The sequence below is a fragment of the Aquarana catesbeiana genome, linkage group LG01, assembly GCF_042186555.1.
Source record: "Aquarana catesbeiana isolate 2022-GZ linkage group LG01, ASM4218655v1, whole genome shotgun sequence".
NCBI lineage: Eukaryota > Metazoa > Chordata > Amphibia > Anura > Ranidae > Aquarana > Aquarana catesbeiana.
Window position 1 is genome coordinate 501,385,274 of NC_133324.1, and position 27,176 is coordinate 501,412,449.

The following is a 27,176-nucleotide window of genomic DNA, read 5'->3' on the forward strand; positions in this document are numbered from 1 at the left end:
ATGGAGACATTGCTCAAGAAAATTGGGGGCTTGAGGAACATGTATAAGAGGGAGCATAAGAAGATCCAGGAATCAAGGAGATCAGGAGCATCAGCAGATGATGTTTATGTACCCAGGCTGTGGTACTATAATCAACTCCGTTTTCTGGATGACCAGAATGAAGCCAGGCCATCACTTTCAACCCTTCCCTCCACCCTTCCCTCCACCCCAGCAGAGGCTGATGAGGAGCAAGCTGGGTCTTCCATCCTGGATGAACCAGATATGACCATCTGGAGTCAGGTAAATTATTTTAACAAATATTTACTGTACTAATATTAATGATGTTAACTGGATGTTATAATTGTCTAAAATAATTTGGCACTCAAAATTGTGTATACATATCAATTGACAGTAGTGGCTAAATATGTTTGGCACCTGCTTGAAATAATTAGGGTGTCTGATTAGACTCTTTTATTAAAGAGAAGTATTCACATTGAATTTGCTATTCATGAGAAGCAAACTGTGTGTCATTGATGAACCCAAAAAAATATACTCAAACTATTGTCCTTTTTTTATACACAGGATGAGTCCATCCAGGAGGAATGTGGGGAAAGTGGCAGGCAGGAGGAGACCAGGCCCATGGACAGCCTGGAGGAGGCCGGATTCACCATCATCCTGGAGGAGGCTGGGCCCAGTGTCAGGCAGGAGGTGGCTGCTCCCAGTGAGGTGGCTGCTCCCAGTGAGGTGGCTGGGCCAAGTGAGGTGGCTGGGCCAAGTGAGGTGGCTGGGCCCAGTAGGAGCCTGACCGAATCCCAAGTGCCTCCCCTCCACCTTCCCAAAAAAAGGGCCAGGAAGGGGATGGTCACACAGGACGCATCCCTGCGCCTCATGCAAGAGGCCACCCGTTTTTTAAGGAGCCCCCCCGAAGCGGAAGAATCCTATGGCTGCTACTTAGCCAGCAGGCTTCTTCAGATGAATAGGGAGCAGCGCCTCATTTGTGAGCGCCTATTTGGGGAAACAATCCATAAGGGGCTGCAGGGCACGCTAACACAAAACACCCAACTACATGAGGCAGCCCCCCCTCCTCCTCCTCCTCCTCCTCCTCCTCCTCCTCCTGCCACAACTGAAACACCAGAGCCACAGCCTCAAAAGAAGGCTACAGGGAAGGCTGCAGGGCAGCGTGGAGGAAAGGCTGCAGGGAAGAGAAGAAAATGATGACCTGGGTTCAGTCTGGTCTGACAGAAGACGCAGGCTGTTGTAGGACCACAGTCTGGGGACATCTAGATCATCTGCTGGTGCTGTTGATCTCTGGGATTCTTGGACCAGATTGTGCTCCCTCTTATATGGACTCCGCAAGATCCCAATTTTCTGGTACACCGACTTTTTCCAGCGTTGACTTCCTCTTTATTTTATTTTGACCATGAATAAATGGATCATTTTTTGAGTTTAGCAAAAGACTTTATGTTTTTTCTTTGAAATCATTGATTTTACACACAATGTTAAATTAACAAGGGACAACAATCTCATTGAGTTTGAAAAAAAACACACCAAAAATACATTACTAATGTTAATAATGTTCAAGTGGTAAGTCTTGAAAATCCAAAAATTTACGTAACCAAAAACGGTGCTTTGGGTTAACTTTATCTAAAAACTAAAAAATAATCACTATAAAAAAAAAAAATAATAATGGGTTCTTTGTGTTAACTTTACAAACCTAAAAAAAAAAAAGGGGAAAAAGTATTATTAGTATGGAAACATTGTTTTTAAAATGCATACTATATCATTCATGAGATCAAAGAGAAAAAGAATCCAGAAATCAGTTTGGGAGAACTCTGATTATGAACAGCAAAACACCTTCGTTCTTTAGAGCCTTCGTAAAGAAGAAATAAAATGCGCTGCATTCAACGATCACAGATTTTGCAGCGTGATGAATGTGCTACCTACAATACGAACACTAGTTTTACTAGACCGAGTGCTTCCGTTTAGTTTTTGCTTATGAGCATGCGTCGTTTTTTTGTCCGTCGGACTAGCATACAGACGAGCGGACTTCGGGGTCCGTCGTAGTTACGACGTAAAGATTTGAAGCATGCTTCAAATCTAAAGTCCGTCGGATTTGAGGCTAAAAAAGTCCGTTGAAAGTCCGGAGAAGCCCACACACGATCGGATTACCAGCCAGCTTTAGTCCGTCAGCGTCCGTTGGACTTTTGTAGACGAAAAGTCCGACCGTGTGTACGCGGCATTAGATTTTATGAGATGAAGGGAAAAAAGAAAAAAAAAAAGAAAAAAAAAAAATTGGCCTAATATATCGGCCCAAAAAAATCAGCATCATATATCGGCCATTGGCCGCCGCGATTTCTAAATATCGGCATTGGCCAGAGAAAATCCCCTATCGGTCAACCTCTACCAGCAGCCACCCACAGCAAGGTGTCAGGCCAGCCAGCAGCCACCCACCCACAGCAAGGTGCCAGTCAGGCCAGCCAGCAGTCACCCACCCACAGCGAGATGCCAGCCAGGCCAGCCAGCAGCCACCCACAGCAAGGTAGTAGTCAGGACAGCCAGCCAGCAACCACCCACAGAAAGAGGCCAGCCAGCCAGCAAACCACCCACAGCAGGGTGCTAGCCAGCCACCCACAGCAGGGCGCCAGCCAGCCAGCAGCCACCCACCCACAGCAAGGTGCCAGCCAGGCCAGCCAGCAGCCACCCACCCACAGCAAGATGCCAGCCAGGCCAGCCAGCAGCAACCCACAGTGAGGTGCCAAACCAGCCAGCAGCCACCCACCCACAGCAAGGTACCAACCAGCAGCCACTCACCCACAGAAAGGTGCCAGCCAGCAGCCACCCACAGCAAGGTGTCAGGCCAGCCAACAGCCACCCACACACACAGCAAGATGCCAGTCAGGCCAGCCAGCAGCCACCCACCCACCCACAGCAAGAGGCCAGCCAGCCAGCAAACCACCCACAGCAGGGTGCTAGCCAGCCACCCACAGCAGGGTGCCAGTCAGCCAGCAGCCACCCACCCACAGCAAGGTGCCAGCCAGGCCAGCCAGCAGCCACCCACCCACAGCAAGGTGCCAGCCAGGCCAGCCAGCAGCCACCCACCCACAGCAAGGTGCCAGCCAGGCCAGCCAGCAGCCACCCACCCACAGCAAGGTGCCAGCCAGGCCAGCCAGCAGCCACCCACAGCAAGGTGTCAGGCCAGCCAGCAGCCACACACACATAGCAAGGTGCCAGTCAGGCCAGCCAGCAGCCACCCACCCACCCACCCACAGCAAGATGCCAGCCAGCAGCCACTCACAGCAAGGTGGTAGTCAGGCCAGCCAGCCAGCAGCCACCCACAGCAAGAGGCCAGCCAGCAGCCAGCCAGCAAGCCACCTACAGCAGGGTGCTAGCCAGCCAGCCAGCAAGCCACCCGCAGCGGGGTGCCAGCCAGCAAGCCACCCACAGCAGGGTGCCAGCCAGCAAGCCACCCACAGCAGGGTGCTAGCCAGCCACCCACAGCAGGGTGCCAGCCAGTAAGCCACCCACAGCAGGGTGCCACCCAGCAAGCCACCCACAGCAGGGTGCCACCCAGCAAGCCCACCCACAGCAGGGTGCCACCCAGCAAGCCCACCCACAGCAGGGGTCCAGCCAGCAAGCCACCCACAGCAGGGTGCCAGCATTTTTAACCTTACTCTTTCAGTTTCAAATTTCAATGCAGATGGATGCAGAGAGAAAAAGTAAAAGTGTGGTCTGGGACTATTTCTCTTCTCAACAATCTCCAGGAAAAGCAGCAGTGTGCAACACATGCACAAACAATGTGAGTATAGGCTCGACAACTGCAAAAAACAAAAATACGTCAAACCTTAGGGCCCATCTAAGAGTTCATCATGTTGAATTATATAATGAAGCACAGAGAAAAGAAACTGAATCACAAAGTGAAATAACACAATCACACCAAACAATAAACAATATGTTTCAGAAAAAAAGCTAAGTGGCTAAATTTGGATGGAAGATCCCAAAAGCTGGACAAAGCAATCACAGAGATGATGGTTACAGATAACCAGCCATTTACAATGGTGTCTGACTGGATTTCAGCGGTTGATGTCCATAGCTGAGCCAAGGTGCCCACTGAAGAACGAAAAGTATTACCGAACTGAAATGCTAGAAAAGATTCACCAAAAGGTAGTTGAGAAAGTAAAGGCTATGCTGCAACCAGAGCATGCTGGCAACTCACTCTCATTCATGACTGACTGCTAGTCAGGACCAACAGAGTCACTAATGAGTCTTACATGCCACTTCATTGACAGCGGATGGACAAAAAAGCAATTGGAGCTGAATACAAAGGTGATGCATGGATCCCACACTGGGGAGTACATTAGAGAAATGTTTCTAGGCATGCTTGAAGACTAGGGAATAAACAAAGAAACATGGACCCCTTGGAGAGAAGCAGCAGAAACTGAACCTATCCTAAAAATTGGCCAACCTAGGTATGGTAGCAGGGTATGGCGATGTTTCATGTACTGCGCTAGTGAAGAAGGGAGTACCAGGAACAAGCAAAGTGGCCCGTCCCTGGGTACTTCTGCTGATGCCACCATGAATCGGTCTAGGACTGTGACTGAGTGCCAGCTTGTGGAAAGCTTGAGCTGAGAGAGGCAAAAAGGCAATGAACACGAACATGAAAGTAGATATTGAGTGTATGTAACAAACAGAACCTAGGACACTGAGACAGAAAAACCTGGAAGGCCAACAGAACCCCTAACCGAAGCCGGATGGATGGAGGCAAAGTCTTCAATATCTGCTGCCAGTGAGATGACCTATGCAAACGATAACAAACATTGTCATCAACAAAAGTTAACCAAATGAATCCCAACCTACCTTAAGAAAAAGGAAAAACTCTTGCTTCCCTTACCGCTACTCATATAAAGGTGACCGAGACTAAATGACAAAGTAACTGTAATGCAGGACTGAAAATGTGACAGTCTCCAGAAACTAGTAAGGCTGAGATACCTGAGGCATGTAAGGCAGATTAAAAATGTAAACTCAGGCCTATGCAACCTGAAGACGTGTCAGGCAAGAGACAAAAGAAGTGTGATGTGATGACTTATAAACTGGTGACAGGACATGTGAGAAACGGATGAGGAGACTTGCCACTATACCAGCCAATTAAAACGATTGTCTCAACCTTTTGGAACCCAAGAATGTAATAAGTAGCCCTGCAGAGGAGCGTTGCCGTGAGATCTAATGTGTAGATATGAACCTGACTTGTGTATGAAATGACAATGAAAGGAATGTACGTACCAGGCAAATTAAAAACGTAACTCAGGCCTATACAACCTGAAGACGTGTCAGGCTAGTGATGCGAGTAGTGAGATGTCATGATGTATGAACTTGTGACGTGGTCATGAGCGAACGGATGAGGGGACTTGCTACTGTACAAGCCAATTAGAAACGAAAACTCAATCCTTTGGCACCCATAACGTGATCGGTAACCTTGCAGTGGAGTGTAGCCGAGAGACCTAAGGTGTAGATGAACCTGACTCATGAATTAAATGAAATTAAAGAAATTTATATTGTGCTGGACTGAAAACGTACTAGTCTCAAGAAACTAGCCAAGCCGAGTTACCTGAGGCACATCAGGCGAATTAAAACGTAAACTCAGGCCTATACAACCTGAAGACGTGTCAGGCAAGTGATGCAAGTAGTGAGATGTCATGACGTATGAACTTGTGACGTGAACACAATGAGCCTGAAAACGTGTCAGGTAAATGATAGCTTATTGAACAGAAACCGAGATGTAATGTATGTAACACAGATGAGGAGACTTGCCACTGCACAAGCCAATTAAAAACGACCAACTCAATCCGTGCGAACCTGAAACGAGACAGGTAACTGCAGTGGATAATGCCAAGACTAACCGTGAAATTTAACTAAAATGATGAAAACACATGAATGATACCCAGCAAAATAGTGAAAATAACCACAAACTGAATGAAAAACACACAATTGGGTGAGGAACATAAACTGTGTGAGAACCGTGAGCAGACTGAAAAAAGTAACCTGCGACAGGAATGTAAGCTGCGTGAAAGAACGGAAGTGAACAAGAACCGTGAGTAGCATGAGAACCGAGGCTACATGAGAAGCGTAGTTGTACGAGCACGTAAACTGTATGAGCAACGTGAGATAAGTGAAAGACACGGGGAACCGCGCACGGCCTGAGAAATGAAGCTGCGCGAGAAATAAAAAATTAGCATGAGAAATGTAAAATCTCACGAGAAACGAAAAATCGCATAAGAAACGTAAAATCGCAAGAGAAACATGACATAGCATGAGAAACGTAAAATCGCAAGAGAAATGTGAAATCGCAAAAGAAACGTGACATTGCATGAGAAACGTAAAAATCGCATGAGAAACGTAAACAATCGCATGAGAAATATAATATCGCATGAGAAATATAATATCGCATGAGAAACGTAAAATCGCATGAGAAACATATCGCATGAGAAATGTAAAAATGCATGAGAAACATGACATTTGCATGAGACACATAAAATGGCATGAGAAACGTAAACTCGCATGAGACATGTAAAATCGCATGAGACACGTGACATTGCATGAGAAACGTAAAATCGTATGAGAAACGTAAAATCGCATGAGAAACGTGACATTGCAGAGAAACGTGACATAGCAAGAGAAACGTGACATAGCATGAGAAACGTGACATTGCATGAGAAACGTGACATAGCATGAGAAACGTGACATTGCATGAGAAACGTAAAATCGCATGAGAAACGTAACATTGCATGAAAAACGTGACATTGCATGAGAAACGTAAAATCGCACGAGAAACATAACATTGCATGAAAAACATAACATTGCATGAAAAACATAACATTGCATGAAAAACGTGACATTGCATGAGAAATGTGACATTGCATGAGAAACGTAAAATCGCATGAGAAATGTAAACCGCACGAGAAATGTGGAATCGAAAGAGAAATGTAAAATAGCAAGAGAAATGTTAAACCGCACGAGAAATGTAAAACCGCATGAGAAACATGACATTGCATGAGAAACGTAAAATCGTATGAGAAACGTAACTCGCATGAGACATGAAAAAATTGCATGAGAAACATAACATTGCATGAAAACGTGATATTGCATGAGAAATGTGACACTGCATGAGAAACGTAAACTCGCATGAGAAACGTAAACTCGCAAGAGAAATGTAAAATTGCATGGGAAATGTAAAACGGCATGAGAAACGAGTCATTGCATGAGGAACGTAAAAAATGCATGAGAAACATAAAACACATGAGAAACGTAACACGCATGAGAAACGTAAAACGCATGAGAATGTAAAAATCACAAGAGAAACATAACATCGCATGAGAAAAATGTGAGTGAGAATGAGATACGAAAGCTGCGACATTGAGAGCCAAGTTAAAACTGATTGAACAATGAACAATTTTATGTCCAGTTCCTAACAACTAGACAAAACGCACTCAAACGGGCAACGTGGGCACCCACTCAACTGACAAACCTACAGTCGAAACCAAGGTGCTGGTACTAGAAAGCTGTCTAAACCCCAACTGCACTGGGTGCCAGCATACAGTACCCCCAGCAGGGGATTCCTCCATCCAAGCTCCCAGTACCAGTACCCAGCTTAGCCACTCCAGCGGGGTGATGAATGCAGTAAAGCCCTCTCCTTGGCTGCCATGTGCGGCTTCCATGGAGAGTCAAACAAGGGCCGTGACGTCATGTGTCAAGGAGGATGACGGGAAATGTAGCTATTCCGAGACTACAAGCCCACAGACACGCGCAGCCCACACTTCTGACTGGTGAGCAGGGATCTGTACCCCAGTCAGAATGCACCGCAACTAACCCGCCCCCCCAGCCATGCCTACAACCACTCCTATGAGCCCAACCCACACTACCCTCATCCATCCCATGCCTGGACAAGCCCCGCTCCCCTGACATACGGCAGGTCCTCAGACTGAGTGGCTCCGCCCCCTCCGTGCTCTGACCCGGCGGTACACTGTCCGAGGATGACTTGGGGGGGTGGAGAGGAATCGGATGATGGAGCGCACTCCGCAGTGGGGGGACATGACATGAAAAATAAAGATTACCGAGCGTGGAGGACCCGGCTCTGGTGACCGAGGCTGGGAGCTGCCCAACTGATCGGAACTGTCACCTGACCTATGCGTGAAAAGGCAGGCAGCATCCCCTCGGGACCCCCACCCACATTGACCTCAGGCGTGAACACCTGGAGAAATAAAAATGAACCTGCTGCAGCTCAACCCGAGCTGCCATCTGGCTGAACGAAAACCGGAAGTACCGAAAACGGAAGTGCCGACGGAACCAACGAGGAATGCGTGAGCCACCCCTGAAATACGAGAGACATCGTTGACAGGCAAGGAGGAAGGAGGGCGGGTTTAAATACATCCCGACTCCTCCTACAAAATCAGGCTGACCTGTGGTCAGCCTTCCATTTCTACAAAGTATTGACTTAGGGGGACTAGTCTACAAATGCACACCACACTTTTCACATATTTATTTGTACAACGATTTTGAAAGCCATTTATCATTTTCTTTCCACTTCACAATTATTTGCCACTTTGTGTTGGTCTATTACATAAAATCCCAATAAAATACATTTACGTTTTTGGTTGTAACATGACAAAATATGGAAAATGTCAAGGGGTGTGAATACTTTTTCAAGGCACTGTATTTTTTTCTCCAGACTGAAGGAATACTCATTTCTCCAGACTGAAGGAATTCTGGGTCTGGTTCATTAATAATCGGCAAATGCACTTTCTGTGTTCTAATGAGGTAAGCTGCAGTGTCTGCATTTTTTAAAAGGGATTAACCCTAGGAGAGTATCAAAACAAAACTTACATTTCTATTGCAGGGGGTGCCTAAAATCTGACTTGTATGTTAGTGCAGACTTCTGCAAAAATCAGTGAGCCAATCACACAAACCGAAAATTACATTTTTTGGAGGTGTTCTGTACACCAGCTGTGTACAGAACACCTCCAGATTGCCATATTGTATTGAATTTTACAGAAGATAACAGTGCTGCCAATTGAAAAGGGGACAGAATTTAAAATACATTTTTTTTTAATATTTTGTTCTAAAATTTTAAAACAGGTAATTTTTCTGATGGGCACCGACAGGTGGCAGTAATGGGCACTGATGGGTGGCAACAACTGGTGGGCATTGATAGGTGGCACTTGTGGGCATTGATAGGTGGCACTGGTGGGCACTGGCAGGTGGCAATGGCAGATGGCACTGGCAGGGGGTAGTGGTGTGCACAGATAAGGCATAATTGCCTCTTCCTCTTCGGGACCAATGTCCCTTGCAGATGAACTGTCAGCGTGAGGAGAAAAAAAAAAACGATTACCGAGCTTTTGTTTACATGATGTGATCAGCTGTCATTGGCTGACAGCTAAACACATGGTAAGGGGCCGGGACCAGTCCCTTACTCAGATCGGTGATCACCCGAGTCTCAGTGACTCGGTGATCACAGCGCGCCCCTTAGGGCGAGCGTAGGGATCATGCACAGGGGAGGCCGGAAATTCTGGTCCGCACTGTGGCCGTCATTCGGCTATAGCATGGACGGCAAGTGGTTAAACAACGTACACAGGGTTGCCAATCCCCCTCCCCAACTTGCCAGCAATTCCCAGTTGTCAAAGTGACAGCCAGGAGTTGCTGTGTAAATACAGCAGTAGCAATAGCTGCTGCTGTCAAAATTAGGCTTTTCTGACAGACTAGTCAGACAGAGAGAGAGAGAGAGAGAGAGAGAGAGAGAGAGAGATACAAAGTATTCCGCAATAACCACTGATAGCACATCTCTCCCCTACCGGTATGTTATGGCAACCAGAAGAAGTAGTCATACCACCATCTTTAATTGTGGGTGACAGCACTGTTCCTTCATACATAACATATAGTGAGAGTTGTCTAGGACTAGCTGGTTCACAAAAAAGCCAGAAAAAACATAACCCATGCAGCCACCACATCTGAGGACTCATGTGTTGCAGCATTTTAAATTTTTTGGATATGAATTTTAAGTATATGACACGAAGACATGAAGAGCAGCATTAAAGTGTTGTAAAGTCATAAGGTTTTTTTTATTTTAAAGAGGAGTTTCACCCTGTACAATTTTTTTTTTTTAAAGTTGGCAGTTACAAATACTGTAGATGCTGATTTTTTAGAATAAAGACACTTACCTGTCCAGAGATTCCGCAATGTCGGCACACCAAGCCAATCGGTCCATCGGCTCCGGGTGCAGGCGCTAGCATCTTCGCTAAGGGAAACAGGAAGTGAAGCCTTGTGGCTTCACACCCTGTTTCCTACTGCACATGCGCAAAGAAGGCAGCAGAGGCGAAGGAGGAGGGGCCGGAAACTTCGTAGATCGCCGCGCGATTACCAGGAATTGGGAACGGGTACCTGGTTTTGACAGGTATCCCCCCCCCCCTGAAAAAGGTGCCAAATGTGGCAGCAGGGGGGGGGGGGGGATCAAACAAGTGGAGCTTTCCCTTTTGGGTGGAGCTCCCCTTTAATGCATTCTATGCATTAAAATAAAAAACCTTGTGTGTGCAGCAGCCCCCCCCTAATACTTACCTGAGCCCATCTCGATCCAACAAAGTTGCATGAGGGACTCGGCTGTCCGGGACTCTCTCTCCTGATTGGCTGAGTCAATCAAAGTCAGTGAACCAATGAGGAGAGAGGGGGTGGGGACGAATGGGCACACTGAGCAGCGGCTCGGGTGCCCCCATAGCAAGCTGCTTGCTGTGGGGGCAGGAAGGAGGAGCCAGGAGTGCCGAAGAGGGACCCGAGAAGACGATCTGAGCTGTTCTGTGCAAAACCATTACACAGAGCAATTAAGTATAACATGTTTGTTATTTTTATACAAAAAAAACACAAGACTTTAGTATCACTCTAAGTCCACATGGATGTAAGGGATTCAATTCATATATGCATACAAACACCCTTAGCCCACCAAAAGAGCAGAGTAAATGTTTTTAACTCTTCACTCACCATATTTCTGTACTGAAAACGATTTATTAAAAATATGGCCTTGTGTTTCTGCAAATATCAGCCACTCTCCGAACACAGGTTGGTCAGAAAGAGGAAAACTCATGTTAACAATTCCTGTAAGACAGAGATACAAGAAAAATGACACACTTAAACATGGAGAGCAAAGTTTGACAAAAATTCCCACAACGTAAAGCAGCAGTATTCATCTTTTAAAAGTGCGACTGTATTATTACACTGTGGGTTTTTGCTTTTTTTACTAAAAGAGTATGTTTACCTACCTTACTACATCCACTTACCTTACAATATTCATTACTTTGCTATGTTCAAGCTATATTAACCACTTGCTGACTGCTGCACACCGATATACGCGGGCACAATGGCAGTGGTGGGCAAATGGGCATACCTGTACGTCCCCTTTAAGAGGGGACGCCGGTCCCACGTGCCCGGCGGACTCGATGTCCGCCGGTCTCCCAGGGATTGTGTCACGGAGCCGCAGAACAGGGAAGTGCCTATGTAAACAAGGCATTTCCCCGTTCTGGCTTGTGTCATGACAGAGATCACTGCTCTCTTCATCGGGAGCAGTGCAATGGAAGAGTTTCGGACTTTGAGTGAGGCATGGGGCTGTGCCTCCATCCCGAGTTCAAGAAAGAAGGGGGGGCCGAATTGGACTTTGAATGAGGCAGTAGACAGATTGGGGTAGAATAAAAAATTGTGTGTTCAAGTTTATTGTGTAGAAAAAATACTGGTGTATATCACATGTAAAGGGTTACGTGTGCATACGCACAGGACATAGCCTACATAAATGCATGTGTATAAAGACAGTCATCGTGATATCTAACAATAAATAGCTGTTACAAATATAATATAAAGATAATACATATACACTGGGAAGCACAAAACAACATGATGTAAAGGGTGAGTATAAAAAATAAATGATATAAGATGCATCAAAAAGTTAATCAGAGTAAGATCCTATTAAAGCAAAGTGGCTGCATCCATGGTGCCCGACGCGTTTCTGTGAATACTCTTCAGGGGCTGATGCTACAGGATTTCTGAAATAACAAGGTATGAAACCATCAAAAAATAGAAAGAAGCACAGCCAGAAAGGACAATGTGTCAGTTTCTGGGTACTCACGATGTGACCAAGCTGTGGTATAGGGCAAGGACTGGGCAAAGGAAAAATTCCCTCCCCTGGAGCTGAGGTGGCAAGCAATCCAACCCAAGACAGGCGTACACCGGCATCATCCTCAGAGCGCAACCATCTCCTCCACAATATAACCAACAATAAATGAGGGTGGTAGAAAAAGTATCTGAAATGGATAAATAGATCCATTGAGATAATCAAGGATACTAAGACTTAAGAGTAAAGGGAGCAGGGAAGTAATAATGAAGTTGTAGAGTGTTACCTTGGATGTGCTTGGAACAAGAGCTAACCAGCGCTGTGGCGTCTGCACTTGTGTGGGAGAGAGGACTGCGCCCGAGGCGACGCCTGATAAGTGTCCCGCCTGCGTTGGTGATTGCCACCAACGTCACGCTATAGGCCGACGATGCGTGGGGCGGAGCCCCAGCCTGGGCGGTGAGGACCCGCCCACGACTGACGGCACTGCGTCCAGCTGGGTCGGCGAAGGATGGAAGAATGCGCGCCCGCACAATGACGCCGACTGGTGACGTCATGTGCGGGAGCGATGCGTGGCGCCGATGTGATGTGAGCACCTGCCCAATCCCCCACACCAAACCAAGCCCAAAAGGGGCGGATTGGAGGGGATGGGGAGGGCACGCAGAGCGCATCGCAGCTCCGGGAAAAGAACAAACCACGGCCCAGAAACTAACCACCATGCTGGATTGTATGCAGTGCGCCCAGAATTTGAACAACATGTAGTTGCAAAAAAAAATGTGTGTGTGGACCATTAAGCTGCACTGACACACACAGGTAAACCCCAAACCGAGCTGGCAGGGGATAACTGCCTGCAACTGTCGACTGCCTCCATCCCTGGTAAAGGTTGCAATGGAAAAGTTTGGGACTTTGAGTGAGGCATGGGGCTGTGCCTCCATCCCGAGTTCAAGAAAGAAGGGGGGGGGCCGAATGGGACTTTGAATGAGGCAGTAGACAGATTGGTGTAGAATAAAAAATTGTGTGTTTAAGTTTATTTGTGTAGAAAAAATACTGGTGTATATCACGTGAAGATTTATGTGTGCATACGCACAGGACATACATAAATGCATGTGTATAAAGACAGTCATCATCGGGAGCAGTGATCGCTGTCATGTGACTTGAAGCCCATTCCCCCCAGTTAGGATCACTCCCTAGGACACACTTAACCTCTTCATCGCCCCCTAGTGGTTAACCCCTTCACTGCCAGTGTCATTTACACAGTAATCAGTGCATTTTTATAGCACTGATCACTGTATAAATGACAATGGTCCCAAAATAGTGTCAAAAGTGTCCAATGTGTCCGCCATAACGTTGCAGTCCCGATAAAAATTGCAGATCGCCGCCATTACTAATAAAAACATTTTTTTTAAAAATGCCATAAAACTATCCGCACTGGCCCTAAATAAGGACATGTGTGTTCCAGTGTGTTTTTGGTGTGTTCCCGTGCATTCCAGTGCGTTTTGGATGCGTTTTACAGCGTTCCAATACAGTTCAGTGCAGGAAAAATGCAGCATGTTCTACTTTTTTTTCTGGAACTGGAACGCAAGCACTGGTGTGAACTATGCAATTGAAAACCATATAACCTACTTTCCAGAAAAAAAAACGCACTGGACTGCATGTGGTGTGAACTGGCCCTAAATTTCAAGGTCAACAACTTACCACAGCAAACTGGACTCAGGTCTGTCCACTGTATTATCCTAGATCCTCTTGGATCCTAAAAAGAAAAGAAACACTATAAAACATAGTATAGTTATTGTTTTTCAGATTCCTCTGGTAAAAAATAGAGTTACAGGAAATATCATGTAATCATTGTTTTAAATATGAGTTTATATGTTTTTTGTATCTCCAAAAATATTTCCCAACTGAAACAAATTCTAAATATTTTCTTTTTTAAATTGTACCATTATTCAATTTTGGGTTTAAGGGCAGTTTACTATCACACATAATTATCTCCATACTATAAGTTATTTTACATGAATATTGCACTGGGAAGCCAGGGTAGTCCTTTATGGGTGTAATTTCTTATGTGAAGTATAAAAATAGTTTAGTATTCCTAAGACTTGTTTATCTTGCAGGTGGGGTGAAAATGTAGCCAAAGTAAAAAAGGGCACTGGGAAATTATTGAGAAATGAAAACCCTGACCTAAACTGTTTTCTGACTAATTTTTGATAAGCATATATTTAAACATATACAGATAGCCAAGTTGTAGAAATGGGTAAATACATTGTTGCAGCATTGTGTCATTCTTGTTCTGATTTGTTTCCAAGAAAATGGTATTCATTTAGTTTATTGCAATTGTGATACCCCTCCTTACCTTTAATTACTGTGTTTGAGTGGGTCTTCATCAAATGAGTGTAGAATAGCGAATAGCCCATTACTGATGTTTAATATAGGGATAGCTGTGTCTTGTCATTTGAAGACACACTTATAATCCCTCATGCTTGTGCGGAGATCATTGTTCATTCATGGATCCCGCAGTCGCATTCAGAATAGGGAGAATTCACAGTATAGATATTAGGTGGATAATGCATATAGATATTAGAGAGAGTGAGATATGCGATAAATATTTGCACATTTAAAAACATGTTTATACAGTTTTTTTTCATGTCATGATTATGCATATTGCTGAAATAATATCTGTAATATTTTAGGGATCAGACAGATCTTATTATAAAGTTGGCGTGCTGATTTTAGTGTCCTACTGCTCAGTGAGGACGTTGTATGACGAAACTAGTAGAGCGGTTCTAGGACGCTGGGATCATCACGCTTGCTGGGTCTGCACTCACGGCTTCTTCACTGCAGCGGGAGGTTATTGGCACACATTAATATGAATCGCTTATTCCCTAGTGTCAGGTTGACACTTGTAACATGTGAGTGTTCTGAGATGTTTTTAAAAAATAAGCAATTTTAAAAGTTTTTACCTTTTGGAGATTTTCCTTCAGCTCCCTCATACAAACCCTATGCATGATTGTGTAACATTTTAGAAAGGATTTGGGAGCAGCAGTAGAGGATTTGTCCCAGCTGCCCTTTGGACTTTATGTGATTTTTTTGAATGGACTTTTTTGAATTCTTATGCTTTTAAATTTTTTTCACTTTATGGATGCATGGTAGGTGTTTTTTCTTGCACTAAACACTTTTTTTAGCACAGATTATTTGCACTTCTTATCATTTGCACTTTATTGATTGTTTCATTGCTAATTAATAATTGTTTGCACTTAGATTCCTTTGTAATTACATTATCAGTGTACCACTGACAAGTTAGCAGCAGCATTCATGCTCAATCCCTCAACATTTCCACTAACATTTCTGGCTTTCCAAGCATTTGTGGCTGTAGCAACATCAACTTCATAAAATTTAGTGGATGTGTCAACTGACAACCAGGTGGCTGCCTTGAAAATGTGGGAGACAGACACCTGATGAAGAAAAGTTCAAGATGTGCTAACTGCTCAAGTCAAGTAATAGGAAAAGGAGGGGACTGATGTTTGATAACATAAGCAGGTGTTCTGATCAGGTTAGGTAACGGAAGTGACGTTCCATCAGCTGCGCATCATGTGTCAACTGCTACCAGGTTTGCTAATCTGACAGAACACCTGCAGTCAGAAGAAGCGGCAGTGGACATCTTACTACAACCCAGCTACGTCTTAAATTTCACAGTCATTTTTTTTTTTTCTTCAAATAACATTTTTTATTATTATTTTGTTTTTGCAGTACATTATGCATTAACAAATGGTAAGTGTAACAGTAGTACAAAAATGCAGGTTTTTTTGTATACAGTGCTGGTATTCAATTGCTATGTTCCAATAATAAAACTTTGCAAAATGCCAACTGAGTGTCATCGTCTGTCATTTAATATATCTATTGGCAAGTTTATAACTTTAATGTGATTGCAGAATCAGAACTTAGTTATCTGTAACTATATAAGTCACAGGTTTACATAGTATAGGAGAGTAGAAGGGGGTAGCAGAAAGAGAGGAAGGTAGAGGGGGGGGTATAGTAGATATATCAATGGTGGTGTTACCTGGTCATGGTGGGTCCTCCCGGAGGTGCCATAGCTCCCAGACCCTGTTATGTGCTTCCGGTCTATCTTGTAGTCTGGCCGTCATCTTCTCCATCACCTCTATATCCTTTATTCTAGCATATAGATCCTCAACAGAAGGGGGGAAGAACGTTTCCAGTGTAATGCTATAAGGCATCTTGCCGTTGTTAGTATGTGGCGTATCAGCTTTTTATATGGAGTGGGAAGTTTAAGTGGCGATAGGCCCAATAGGAAGAATTTTGGGGACGCCTGGACCTGCGTGTCTAGGAGGCGAGCTAGTAATTGTTGGACTGTGGACCAGTAAGGAGTTAACAGTGGGCAGCTCCAGTATATATGTATGAAGGTGCCCCTTGCTCCCTGGCATCTCCAGCATCTATCGGAACTATTGGGAAAAATGGCATGGAGAACATCTGGAGTCATGTACCACAGCATGAGGATTTTATAAGAGTTTTCTTTGTATAAAGAACATAGTGAGCTCTTTGCTGTTTGATTCCATATGATCTGCCATTGTGAGATAGGGAGTTTCTCACCGAGGATCCCCTCCCATTTAGTCATATACAAGTGTTTACCCCGGCCGCCCTCAGAGAAGACGTTCAGGATCCTGTATATGCTCGATATAAGCCCTTTCTGGTTGTTACCTGCCAGAATTGTGGTTTCAAACGGTGATGGTGGTGAAAATTGTAGGGTGGGTGTTATAGTAAGTGCATAGTGCCGAATTTGTAAATACCCGTAAAATGCCTGTCTGGGGAGGTCATGTTTGTTTTGTAGTTCGGCGAATGGCAATAGTTTCCTAGTCCTGGGGTCCACCAGGTTCCCAAAGTGGAACAAATTCTGGGACGTCCAAGGATGTGACATTTGGTAAGTTAGACTGTCTGGCACTTTGGGGTTACAGATGAAAGAGGTCAGAAGCGATTTATCTGATGAGAGTTCATGTTTGGGAGCCAGAGTGCGCCACGTCCGTCTCAAATGGGACATGGGACCCAGCATACGTTCAGGGGCTACGTCCGCATTTGCGCTCCACAGCAAATTATTTGGATGTATGGGAGCAAGCCATAATTTTTCAATTTCGGTCCATTTATTGTAAGATTTGTGGGTGTACTAGGAGGCTACTGCTAGTCCCTCCTCATTGCGAGACGCCATCAGCACCGATCTCGGAACCCTGTGTCTTTTGTAATTCCATGTATAATGAAGTAGGTCGGATTGGAGTTTTTTCAGTTGGGCAGTCGGGATTGGTATGGGTAGTGTTTGAAAGAGGTAAAGAAGCCTCGGGAGAATAGTCATTTTTATCGAAGCTATTCGACCTAGTAGAGAGATGTGGTATTTTTTCCATTGAGTCAGTGAGGATCTTATAGATCGGAACAGTGGTGGAAAATTTTCTTGGTATAGAGTATTGAATTTAGGTGTAATAAATGTACCCAAATACTTCAGGGAAGTCGTTTTCCATGTGAATGGAAAGTTGGATTTTAAGAGTGAGATCTCCGTGGGAGGGATATTGATTGGAAGGGCCTCCGATTTTGATGCGTTTATCTTATACCCTGAGAGAGCACGAAAGCGGTCCAGTTCTGCTTGCAAAATCGGGAGAGTAATGTGAGGTTGAGTTAATGTGAGTATGATATCGTCCGCGAAGAGGGAAATTTTAAATTCCCTTCCTCTAACCGATATTCCCCGTATATCCGGATTACTCCTGATGGATGCGGCAAGGGGTTCAACGCAAAGTGCAAATAGCAGGGGCAAAAGTGGGCACCCCTGTCTGGTCCCATTCGCCACTGAAAATACCGGGGATAGTGCAGAGGGGGTCCTGACTTGGGATGATGGGCAGGTGTATAAGTGTCTGATAGCTTGTAAGAAGGGGCCCCGAAATCCCATGAATTGTAAACTGGCAAAGAGAAAAGGCCATCCCAAGCGATCAAACGCTTTTTCTGCGTCTAAACCTAGCAGCAAGGCCGCCTGGTGTTCTCTATTCGCTACCTCCACTAGATCTATAACCTTTCTGGTATTGTTGCCGGCCTGTCGCAGAGGGACAAACCCCACCTGGTCTTTATGGACCAAGGAGGGAAGAATCTGATTTAGGCGGTTGGAGAGTAGTTTGGTGAAAATTTTAAGGTCAGAATTCAGTAATGCGATGGGTCTATAACTTGCGCAGAGGGAAGGATCTTTGTCCGGTTTAGGAATTAAAGTGATAAAAGAACGCTGCATGTCTGGGAGTATGGAGGCGTCGTGAAGAAAGGCATGAAAGACCTTGCGCATATGTGGAAGCAATATGGGAAGAAACGTCTTGTAGTATTCATATGGGAATCTGTCCGGTCCTGGGGCTTTGTGAGATGGGAGGGACTTAACGGTCATTTCTATTTCCTCATCTGTAATCTGTGTGTTCAATGTCAACAGGTCAGAGGGTGTTAAGTGGGGAATTCCACTGCAAGTATTCTCGCATTTTGTGGGACAAGTCTGGCGAAGGGGGATTGCTAGGTATATCTGGGTTACTGTATAAGTGTTTATAGAAGTCTGCAAAGACATGAGCAATCTCTTTAGGGTGGGAGACTATATGCCCCGACGTGTTTTTGATCTGATGTGGTGTCTGCATGTGAAATATGTCACGCAGTTTGTTAGCTAAGAGGGAGTGCGCTTTGTTTCCCTTGTCGTAGAATAATTGCTTCAGTCTTGTCAATGCTTTTTCTACCTGGCCTAGGGCGAATTCCTTTAAAATTGAGCGAAGGCTAATAACCTTCCGAAGGATGGGTATGGAGGGGGTAATTTGGAGTTTACGTTCAAACAATCTAAGATCCTGTTCAGTTTTTGTCTTTGCAGCTAGGGAGTCTTTCTTCATTGCGGAAGATAAAGCTATACATTTACTGCGCAGAACCGCCTTATGGGCTTCCCAGAGGGTGGTCGGCGATATATCCGGAGTGGTATTTTCTATGAAGTAGTGTTTTAGGGTGGTATGTAGTTCAACTTGGGAGGGGAGATGTTGAAGAAGAAATGTGTTAAGCCTCCAGTTATAGGATTTACGGTTGGGGTTATCTAGTTCCAGCTCTAGTAGAATAGGGGCGTGATCCGACCACGAGATAGGGGGTATTTGGGCTGTTCGTGTAAGTTTGAGTGTATGATTGTTAACAAAAAAGTAGTCTATTCGGGAGTGTGTGCGATGGGGGGTTCACAGTAATTTTACCAATAAAGTGAGCGTATATAAATAAATATAGTATATTGACATCTGTGATGCTGTTTTCATGTTAGATTTTGAAAGAAGCTGGACGCCAGCAGTGGGAAGATGGCGGAGGCCATGTTGGTACACCTCGCACTGCTCAGTGCTAAACCTTTAGCCTTTCAAAATGAAACATCCAAACAGCATCACAAATGTCAATACACTATATTTATTTATATACGTTCAGTTTATTGCTAAAATTACTGTGAAATTCACAGGGTGTAGTAAGATGTCAGCTGCCTTCTTCTGACTGCAGATGTTCGGTCAGATTAGGAAACCTGGTAGCGGTGGACGCATGCGCAGCTGATGGAACGTCACTTCAGTTACCTAATCTGATGGGTCGCCAATTCTGACGGAACACCAGAACAATGGTCTGTCTAATCCATCTCTAGATATTGTGCAAGAGGGTTGCTTAAATATTGCATGGCTTCTACACCCCACGACTACAAATGACATCAAAGCAATGAAAAGATATTTATTTTGGATGTGTCTGTCAGGCACAGAGAAAAGGAAGGATGATATGCCCATTAAGATGAAAAGCACACAATACCTTCAGCAAAAAAAAAAGTCTTGGACAAAGAACCCCTTTGTCCTGTGCAAAACTAAAAATGGAAGCTGGAAAGACAAGGCCACCAACTGCGAAATTTGCCACATCGAGGTGATGGCCGAAAAAAGGACACAAATATTTGAATTTCCTGAATATTTCCAAACAGTGGTTTCTGCAGTACAGAAAGCACTAAATTCAGATCCCACAGTGACATCAGAGGTCTGACTGGAGGAAATACACCTTGACTAAGACCTAAAATTAAATTGAGAATTAGCAAATGAGAGGACAAAGGTGGTTGAAAGAAGACCACTAATACCAACACTAGACCTTTAATATCACTTAAGGCTACATGTGGGTCCAAACTGTGGCTCAATCGCTGGGTTTTACCGCCTTCCAACCTCACGTGTGCATGAGCCCTAATAGTGCACTGCAGCTAGTCACAGTGTCACCAGATCAGTTTAGCTTGAATCTTGTTCTGTGTTCTTCATTGCCACACTAGACCAGCTAGCAACAGTTTTCCTGATCACCATCACAGTGTCAACAGACCAATGTGTGCCAGCAACAGTGTTCCTTACAACCGCCAAACCAGTCACAGTGTCACCTGACCAGTGTAAGCTAGCAACAGTGTTCTGATCACCTCTGCACAAGTCCCAGTGTCATCAGCCTAGTGAAGCCAGCAATTGTGTTCCTGTTTAGCACCACACCAGTAGACTGTTGGCTCTGCCTGCCGCTTGTACTGACCCTTGCCTGTTTATTGACCATGTTTCTGTCTGCTGCTTGGACCCATTCTTTGCCTGTTTGCTGACCATGCCTCTGCCTGATGCCTGAACTGACCCATCTGCATGTCTGACTGACAACGCTCCTGCGAGACACCATTCTTAGTCATACACTGCAGATAGAACAACAGGCACTCTTTTGTTCTTCCTTTATTCAGCCTCCTGTACTTTCTGGCCAGTGAACATGGCATTCTCGGGCAGCTACATACAAGTAGGCTAGGCTTGCTTGGCTATATGAAATAGGATTGCAATAGGTGACAATACACTAAGATATATTCCCTGACTGCTCATATACATGCAGAGCTTATTACTTATGTTCATATAAAAGAACAACTGGGTAGCAATGGCCATAACATGATTTCATTTAGGTTGGGTTCACACTTACGCAAATTGGATGCGAGTTTCCCCACATCCAATTCACATGACAGGAGAGTGTGGCCGGTTCTCAATGGAGCCAGTTCACACACCCCTGGGGCGGCCGCAGAGTGCTCTGCAGAAGGGTGCTGTTTCAGGTTCAAATTTAGGCAAAGACTTGGACCGGATTTGCCCCTGTAACAGAGAACAGGAACACACCGGACCCCCTGCTGCGAGTGGCTCCTCAAAAAGTGTGAACCCAGTCTTAATGTTAGCTGTAAGCAATAAACACATATGGGAGCCTTTGATCTTCACACAGGCACCCGGCAGGGGTGCCTGTTATCCCCATTGCTGTTTGCTTTGGCAGTAGAGCCTCTAGCCGTTTTGATCCACAATGCACCAGGGGTTGTAGGGTTTCGCAGAGGCTTGCTGTAAGATAAAATATCCCTGTATGCGGACGACGCACTTATCTATTTGGGCAACAGCACTGACTCTCTGCAGACAGTGATGGGGATTATAACTGATATCGGCGGATTCTTGGGCTTTACCATAAATTGGTCCGAATCAATTTTGATGCCCACCTATGTGGATTTCAAACAAATGGTTCAAATGCATTGATTCTCTAATGCGAGATCTGATATGGAAAAAAAAAAAAGCCAGGATTAGCTTAACCACCCTACAATATGGAAAGGATAAGGGAGGACTAGCTGTACCACATTCCAAAATGTATTTCATAGCCTCAGAAATCCAACAGCTGGGAGGGTGGGGAGAGGATGCAGGAGACAACCCCGTAATTAACCTGGTCACCATGTCCAACCCCACATTGAAAGCAGCCTCCCATATGGAAATGGACTTGCTTAGTATACCACACTCAACCCCCACAAGCATTCTCCTTAGGAAAGCGTGGCAGGAATTTCCGAAAGCTCAGGCACTTAAAGGCCCATTGCCCTTTACCCCATTGTGGAATAACCTAAATATTCAGAACTTCAGGAATTACAGGGGTTCTCCCCCTGGAGAGAGAGGGGGATCTATTTTTTTCCACAGCTATATGAAGGGACAGTGCTGAAAACGTATGAACAGTTATGTAAGGAATTCCAATTAGCCCCAAGGGGCTTCTACAAATACCTCCAACTTGCACACGCCCTGTGGACACAGCAACAGACCCACTCTTTAGCGGTGTCATCATCTCCTCTGCTGATGGACGTCCTCCGGGCCGAGACCCGGAAGGGACTTATATCTAGGATATATGCAGAATTGCTGTCCTCTGTCCAGAATCATGCCTCTGTCAAATGCAGAAGCAAGTGGGTGGAAGATATTGGAGTTATAGATGGGGACCAATGGGGCATGGCCCTGGAGTCAATACCTGCGGTATCTGTTTCAGCCTCTCATAAACTGTCATAATTATTTATCTTACACAGAACCTATAGAACACCAATACAACGCCATAGCTGGGGAAGTAGAGAATACCCCCTGTGTCCAAAATGCAAAGTATACCAGGGGCACTTTATACATTTACTCTGGAGGTGCCCGAAACTCGATATTGACTGGAGGTGTCTCAATGCATCAGATGCATCACCAGACTAGCGCAGATTCCTGTTCCCCTGAACCCCCTGATGTACTTGCTCGGGGCAATTGATGAGGAAATATATCTGAAAGGAATGTACTATATGATCACTAGGTTGATGTATTTGGCCAGGAAACTTTTAGCAAGGTACTGGATGGCACCCACGGTCCCCACAGGGAAACAGTGGATTGCTTGCATAAATTCTTTACTCAGGGAGCACTTGGCCTACAGCCACAGGAAGGCTGCAAAAAAATTTGATCTCATTTGGCAGCCATGGCTGGATGACCCTAGTCTTGCCCCTCCACAACTGGTATTTAGACAGGCTCCTTCTGTAGAGGTTGACAGTTGATGTCGGGGGGGGGGGGGATGAGAGAAGGAGAGGTAGGAAACACAGGTTAAATCACGTTCAAAGGTTATGCATTAGACTCTGCCTTAATGTCTTATCCGTTAGCTGAAGAAATGTCTACTGCGGATTTATTATAATGGGTTGAAAGTGCTGGTTGATGTTTTTTAGGGGGGGGTGTAAAAGAGAAAAATTCACTATCTGCACTTCTATTATTGCTCAGCTAATAATGGATGCTCAAAAAAGGATATATTCTGTATGTACTGTCTTTTTATTTTCATACTGCAGTGATTGTATGTATCATATGAGACATTTATTAATAAACAAGTTTTGATTAAAAAAAAAAAACAAATACGGGAAAGATAAAAACACTTAAAGGAGAAGTGCAGCTTGAGCTTGTTTGGCTGGGCTTTTCCTAAGGGCCACAGGAGTTCAATCCGTTTTGCACTCCTGTGACCCGTTTTCAGCAGAGAGAGGTCTGAAGTCCGCGCTCTGCTGACATCACACAGATCAGTCCAGGCACCGCGTCATCCCGAGTCTGGGAGTCTGGATCCGCCAGGTGCTTGGACTGATGGCTGTCTCTGCAAGCCGCTGAGACAGCTGCTCCCCGCCCCTCCACAGCTCAGCACTCCAATGAGTGTGGAGGAGCAGAGCAGGAGAGCTGCTGACTGACAGGCAGCCGCTCTGCGCTCGGGGAGCTGCTGACTGACAGGCAATAGCTCTCCACTCGGGGAGCTGAGAGAACCAAGCCATTGGCGATCGCTAGGTTCTCAGTGCAGTGCAGCGGGGGACAGATGCAGCATCGATCCAATGCTACATCCACCTAGGTAAGTATGATTATGGGAAAAAAATTTTCCCATAAGTCGATTTTAACTTTAAGAGAGCAAAATTTCCAAGGATGAGGGCTGCTCCCCAAGACTTAGACTGGGAGGGAATATTGGCATGGATGAACACATTTCTTCAAAGCGATTGTATGTGAACACACTGCAAAGTATATTTCCACAGGCAATACTTTTAAAAGGCTAAAATTAAAACCTATGTGGCTCACATTCAAAAGTTAAAAAAACTATAAATAGAATAATATAAAAAGAGCTTTTAAAAAATATGAAAATAAAGGAACACCACTATCATCGTTTAAATGTTACAAAGAATATAACAGAATATGTTAAAAGGAAATAAAGGACGCAAAAATGCAACAGGAACAACAGATTACAAAAGACAGAAGGACAAATCCCCAAAAATTCTTCAAATATATTAATACTAAAAAAAGGTCAGGTCTTAGCATGTAGGCCCTTTACAAAATTATCTGGAGTGGGTCACTGGGGATAAAGGCAAGGCATATTTATTAAATACCTTCTTTAGCTCTGTGTATACAAAGGAGCATGGGGGAGTTCATGTCCATAATGGGGATTATATTGACACAGCCCCAAATGAACCACTATAGCTCAAAATTGATACGGTCCAGAAATATTTAGGTGAATAAAACACCTGGACGGGATGGCAGCATACACCCACAGATTCTGCAAGAATTGAGCTCTGTCATTTCAAAGCCACTGTTTCTAATTTTTAGGGACTCTAATAACTGAAATAGTACCACTGGATTGGCGTAGGGCCAGTGTGGTGCCTATATTTAAAAAGGGATCAAATTTTTTACCAAGTAATTATAGATCTGTTAGTTTAACTTCTATGGTTGAGAAGATACTGGAGAGTTTAAAAAAACATAGATGAGTTCTTGCTGAAAACAAAAATGTTCTACGTAACAGACAGCATGGATTCATGAAAGACAGAAGTTGTCAGACCAATCTGATTGCTTTTTATGAGGAGGTGAGCAAAACCTTGGACAAAGGAATGGCTGTGGACATAGTATATTTAGATTTTGCAAAAGCGTTTGACACAGTTCCCCACACACGGCTGATGTGCAAGGTAAACTCTACAAGTTTGGAAAGATCAATTTGTAAATGGACAGAAAACTGGCTAAAAGACCGAATTCAGAGAGTAGTGGGTAATGATTCATACTCTGAATGGTCTAAGGTTATCAGTGGTGTTCCCCAAGGTTCAGGGTTGGGATCCTTACTTTTAAATATAAATGATATAGGATCTGGATTTAAAAGTACCATTTCGGGGTTTGCTGATGACACCAAGCTATACAGTGGAATAACGTCCTTATTCCAACTTACATGCTGACCTCCATTCACTGTTTCATTGGGCAACTGTGTGGCAAATGAGGTTTAATATTGATAAATGTAAAGTTATGCACTTGGGGGCTAGAAACATGCATGCATCATACATACTATGAGGAGAACAACTGAGGGAGTCAATGGTGGATAAGGATCTGGGTGTTATGGTAAATCATAAGCTTAATAATAGCATGCAATGCCAAGCTGCAGTTTCCAAAGCAAGCAAAATCCTTTCTTGTATTAAGAGAGGTATGGACTCCAGAGATAGAGATATCATTTTGCCCCTGTACAAATTATTAGTAAGACCTCACCTGGAATATGCAGTTCAGTTTTATAATATTGGGGAACTGGAAAAAGTGCAGAGAAGAACAACCAAGCTGATAAGAGGCCTGGAGGAGCTCAGCTATGAGGAACGATTAGAGGAACTGAATTTATTCTCTCTCGAGAAGAGGAAATTAAGGGGGGATATGATCAGCATGTATAAATTCATAAGTGGTCCATATAGTGAACTTGGTGGTGAGTTATTCACTTAAAGGTCATCACAGAGGACAAGGAAGCACTCTTTGTATCTGGAGGGAAAGAGATTTTACCTTGAAATATGGAAAGGATTTTTCACAGTAAGAGCTGTGAAAATGTGGAATAGACTCCCTCAAGAGCTTGTTCTGGCCAGCTCAGTAGATTGTTTTAAGAAAAGCCTGGATTCTTTCCAAGATACACATAATATAACTGGATTCTAATAATTATAGGAAAAGCTGATCCAGGGTATATCCAATTGCCTCTTCAGGGATCAGAAAGGAATTTTTCCCCTGCTGGAGCAAATTGGATCATGCTTTACTGGGGTTTTTTTTGCCTTCCTCTGGATCAACTGTGGGTATAGGACAGCATCTGTGGGGCATCCTCAAATGGAAGGTGGAGGAGCCCAAGGTCTCTAATATCCACCAGCTCGGTGATGTCGTCATGGAAGAGGACTCCAGTGGCAACCTGTGAAGCTTTGGTGAACTCCATGCCCAAGAGGGTTAAGGCAGTGCTGGAAAATAATGGTGGCCACACAAAATATTGACACTTTGGGCCCAATTTGGACATTTTCACTTAGGGGTGTACTCACTTTTGTTGCCAGCGGTTTAGACATTAATGGCTGTGTGTTGAGTTATTTTGAGGGGACAGCAAATTTACACTGTAATACAAGATGTACACTCACTACTTTACATTGTAGCAAAGTGTAATTTATTCAGTGTTGTCACATGAAAAGATATAATAAAATATTTACAAAATTTGAGGGGTGTACTCACCTTTGTGAGATACTGTACATACACACACTTACAAAACACACTGTATGTATAAAGACAACACTTTTGTGAGATACTGTATGAATTAGATGGACTAGTATCTTTTTTCAGCCAGACTAATGCCCCGTACACACGATCGGACATTGATCGGACATTCCGACAACAAAATCCATGGATTTTTTCCGACGGATGTTGGCTCAAACTTGTTTTGCGTACACACGGTCGCACAAAGTTGTCGGAATTTCCGATCGCCAAGAACGCGATGACGTACACCACGTACGACGAGACTAGAAAAGGCCAATTCAGAACCAAGTGCGGCACCCTTTGGGCTCCTTTTGCCAATCTAGTGTTAGTAAAAGTTTGGTGAGAGACGATTCGCGCTTTTTCAGACTCGTGGTTTTCAGATCGTTTTCTGCTGTTCAATTTGTGCTTGTGGGTTTGTATCTGCTCTTCAGTGCGTGCAGCAAGTGACGCGTGACTCTTGTCATTCTGTTCTTGTTCGTTCGTTACTGTTTTTCAGGTCGCTCTTCACAGGCCTTGCTGTTCTTCAGTGCGTTCTGGTACTTCGTTCCGACCAACCGACCGTTTTCTAGCCATGTTGCGTATACGTACTCCTTGTAGAGTTCGTGCTTGGCGGGGGCTTGGTGTTGGGGTCCTGACCTTGACACAAATCCAGTCCATGAACAGGGTGGGGAGGAGTTCATGGACCAAGAATTGGTTGCTTCAGCGTGACCAGTTCTGTCATA

At 44.5% G+C, this 27,176-nt stretch overlaps 1 protein-coding gene across 2 annotated transcripts in view; it reads right to left on the reverse strand.

Annotated features, from left to right (window-relative positions):
- CPAMD8 (C3 and PZP like alpha-2-macroglobulin domain containing 8) overlaps window positions 1-27,176 on the reverse strand; it is a 424,223-nt gene that overhangs the window by 301,491 nt on the left and 95,556 nt on the right. For both annotated transcript variants that reach the window (XM_073592930.1, XM_073592923.1), the window contains exons 7-8: window positions 13,808-13,862; window positions 10,996-11,109 (exon numbers count right to left, since the gene is read on the reverse strand). In XM_073592930.1, the coding sequence (XP_073449031.1) occupies window positions 10,996-11,109; window positions 13,808-13,862 (169 nt within the window). The remainder of the gene's footprint in view (window positions 1-10,995; window positions 11,110-13,807; window positions 13,863-27,176) is intronic.